This window comes from Myotis brandtii, unplaced genomic scaffold (genome assembly GCF_000412655.1).
Source record: "Myotis brandtii unplaced genomic scaffold, ASM41265v1 scaffold803, whole genome shotgun sequence".
NCBI classification, from domain to species: Eukaryota; Metazoa; Chordata; class Mammalia; order Chiroptera; family Vespertilionidae; genus Myotis; species Myotis brandtii.
Window position 1 is genome coordinate 398,215 of NW_005371234.1, and position 3,102 is coordinate 401,316.

At 66.5% G+C, this 3,102-nt stretch overlaps 1 protein-coding gene across 1 annotated transcript in view; it reads left to right on the forward strand.

Moving 5' to 3' along the window:
* ARHGEF1 (Rho guanine nucleotide exchange factor (GEF) 1) overlaps positions 1-3,102 on the forward strand; it is a 16,886-nt gene that overhangs the window by 12,986 nt on the left and 798 nt on the right. The window contains exons 18-27 of the mRNA XM_014531448.1: positions 81-197; positions 308-408; positions 575-652; positions 868-943; positions 1,022-1,189; positions 1,672-1,759; positions 1,897-1,983; positions 2,276-2,346; positions 2,433-2,519; positions 2,910-3,073. Of these exons, the coding sequence (XP_014386934.1) occupies positions 81-197; positions 308-408; positions 575-652; positions 868-943; positions 1,022-1,189; positions 1,672-1,759; positions 1,897-1,983; positions 2,276-2,346; positions 2,433-2,519; positions 2,910-3,073 (1,037 nt within the window). The remainder of the gene's footprint in view (positions 1-80; positions 198-307; positions 409-574; positions 653-867; positions 944-1,021; positions 1,190-1,671; positions 1,760-1,896; positions 1,984-2,275; positions 2,347-2,432; positions 2,520-2,909; positions 3,074-3,102) is intronic.

The following is a 3,102-nucleotide window of genomic DNA, read 5'->3' on the forward strand; positions in this document are numbered from 1 at the left end:
ATGGTCCAGGGAGGAGGGGCTGGTGCGCTGACCCAGAGGCTAGGCCCAAGCGTGGGCCACCTCAGCGCTGCTGTCCCCTTAGGAGGCCGAGAGCCGTCCGCGGTGCCGCCGCCTGCAGCTGAAGGACATGATCCCCACGGAGATGCAGCGGCTGACCAAGTACCCCCTGCTCCTGCAAAGCATCGCGCAGAACACAGGTACGGCCCCGCCCACCTGCTGGGCCCGCTCTCCCGTCTCCCACCCTGGCCAGGGACCAGCGGTGTCCAGGCTTGGAGCTCACCAGGGCTGGTCCCTCCCTTGCCCACAGAGGAGCCTGCGGAACGGGAGAAGGTGGAGCTGGCGGCCGAGTGCTGCCGAGAGATTCTGCACCACGTCAACCAGGCCGTGCGGGACATGGAGGACCTACTGGTGAGCCCGGCTCTGCCCATCGCGGGGCCACTTCTGCTGAGTAACCCTCAGCTCCTCCCTTTTAGGGTTACTGGAGGTCAGGCCTCACCCTGGGCTTGTCTCCCTGGGGACACGGTGGGATGGCCCCAGCCCTTGGCTTGTACTTATGACACTGCTCCTGCTCCAGCGGCTCAAGGACTATCAGAGGCGCCTGGACTTGTCCCACCTGCGGCAGAGCAGTGACCCCATGCTGAGCGAGTTCAAGGTGACCCTGCCTGCCCTCGCCCCTCTCCCTCGACCCTGGCCCTGCTGCCCAGGCCTTCTCCAATGGTCCCAGGGACCCAGAGAGGCCCGTCCACGCTGACCCCTCCCCCTTCCCCCAGCACCGTCCTGACCCGACTGATACCCAGCCCCATGGTCATCTCCACCCACCCTGCCCCGCCCTGTCCTGCACTGACCGTCACTCCTTCCCGCCTCCAGAACCTGGACATCACCAAGAAGAAGCTGGTGCACGAGGGCCCACTGACATGGCGGGTGACAAAGGACAAGGCTGTGGGTGAGCCCCCGGGCGGCGAGCCGGGCCTCGAGGGGGGGTGCTCAGGCCGGGGTGCTGAGCAGGGCCAGGCCCCTGCAGAGGTCCACGTGCTGCTGCTGGACGACCTGCTGCTGCTGCTCCAGCGCCAGGACGAGCGGCTGCTGCTCAAGTCGCACAGCCGGACGCTGACCCCCACACCCGACGGCAAGACCATGCTGCGTCCGGTGCTGCGGCTCACCTCCGCCATGACCCGGGAGGTGGCCACCGGTGAGGCCTGGCCCTGGGCGCAAGGCATGGCTGCCTAGGCCCTAGGGAGTGGGCAGGGAACCCTCCAAAGTGCCGGGGATCTCGCATTCTGGCGAAGGGGAGGCCACAGCAGAGTTTGAGCAGTGGCAGGCTCGAGGCCGGCTGTGGGAGGGAGCCCGAGAACTGGGCAGGGCCCTGCCATGTTGTGGGTTTTACCAAGTGAGCTGGGACACTGCCCCAGGTTTGCACAGGGCTGGCCAGCTCTGCCTGCCATTTTGAAGACACCTGACGGCGCTTGGGGGCTGTAGGGGTGTAGGAGTGGGAGCCAGGAGCCCAGTGACAAGGGATTTGCCAACATGTTGCCAAGAAGCTGCCCCGGGGCCAGGGTGGTGGAGAGGGGCTGCCTGGGTCGATGTGGGATCATGAGAGGGAAGGCTGGGAGGAGGGCAGCGGGGTCCTTTGTGAGGGCTGCCTGGCTCCGAGCTGCCTCTTTCCCCTCACAGATCACAAAGCCTTCTACGTCATTTTCACCTGGGACCAAGAGGCCCAGATCTATGAGCTGGTGGCGCAGACCGTGTCAGAGCGGAAGAAGTAAGGGGGGTTGAGTTCCACAAACAGGCGGAGGAGGAGGGCCCGGTCTCTGAGTCCCTGGGGACAGGGTGAGGGCGGGAGGCCCTGGCACAAGGTCTGGGGGCTCTGACTGCCCAGGTGCTGGCCTGTCTCCCCAGCTGGTGTGCCCTTATCACTGAGACCGCCGGATCCCTGAAGGTCCCTGCCCCTGCCTCCCGACCCAAACCCCGGCCCAGTCCAAGCAGGTGAGCAGGGCAGGGGGGGAACTGGAGGGCTGGGGGGCTGGGCCTGGCTTCTTGTGTGTCCCCAGAACTTGAACTCTAGCCTTGGTCCATGTGCATGCATGTGTGCATGTGTGTGTGCGTGTGTGTGCTGCCCCACCATGGCCCACCTTCTCCCACCCAGGCCTCTGCCTTCACTGGCCAGGCTTCTCTGTCTCCCTGCCTCCCAGCCTTGACCTCTGTCTCGGTCTCCCTCCCTGCCCCTGCCTCCCCCGAGGTCAAGGGTGTGGGGGTCACCCAGCACTTCCTCCCCCAGCACCCGAGAACCCCTGCTCAGCAGCTCTGAGAACGGCAACGGTGGCAGCCGAGAGATGCCTCCCACGGATGGTGAGCCTGGAGGGGCCTCCAGTGCGGGTGGGGGTGTCCACAGGAAACCAGGCAGAATCTGACCACCCATCCTGCTCCCCACCCAGGCCGGATCGAGAGAACCCTCAGCGCGCTCCAGCCCTTCTGCAGGCCCGGCCCCGAGGGCCAGCTCGCTGCCAAAGCCCTGCAGAAAGGTAGTCCCCTCTCCTCGCAGGGCTGCGCCGGGCCAGACTGGTGCTTCCCAACCTGCCTCGTGCTCAGCCGCCACAAGCTTCGCCAGCCAGCCACATGCCCGCCCCAGGCCCTTCTGCAGCTTCTGTCCCTTCAGTGCAGTCTCCCTGGACCCACCTCCATCCTGGGTGCCCTCCCACCCGGTCCCAGCCCTCGCCTCGGCCTCGCCTATGCCCTCCCTTTTGCATCTCAGCTCCATCTGCAGGCCCAAGCTCAGCCTGGCTGGCGCCCACCCTCCCTCCCACCCACAGGCCCCTGGCTGCTCCCCTCCTTTGCCTCTTCCCTGCTCCCCTCTGAATCCCCCATCTCAACCCCAGCCCAGCCTCTGACTCTGACCCCTTGTCCCTGGCCAGTGCTGTCCCTGAAGCAGCTCCTGCTCCCCTCAGAGGAAGACAGTGGGGCAAGGCCTCCCCCTGAAGGGGGTGGGGTCCCAGGGGGCGGCCCCCTGAGCCCCACACAGACCCAGGACATCCGAGAGGAGCTACTTGGCCTGGAGGAGACCATTAAACAGCTGGAGGTGGTGGCGGGCAGGTGGGAGGGGGGTGC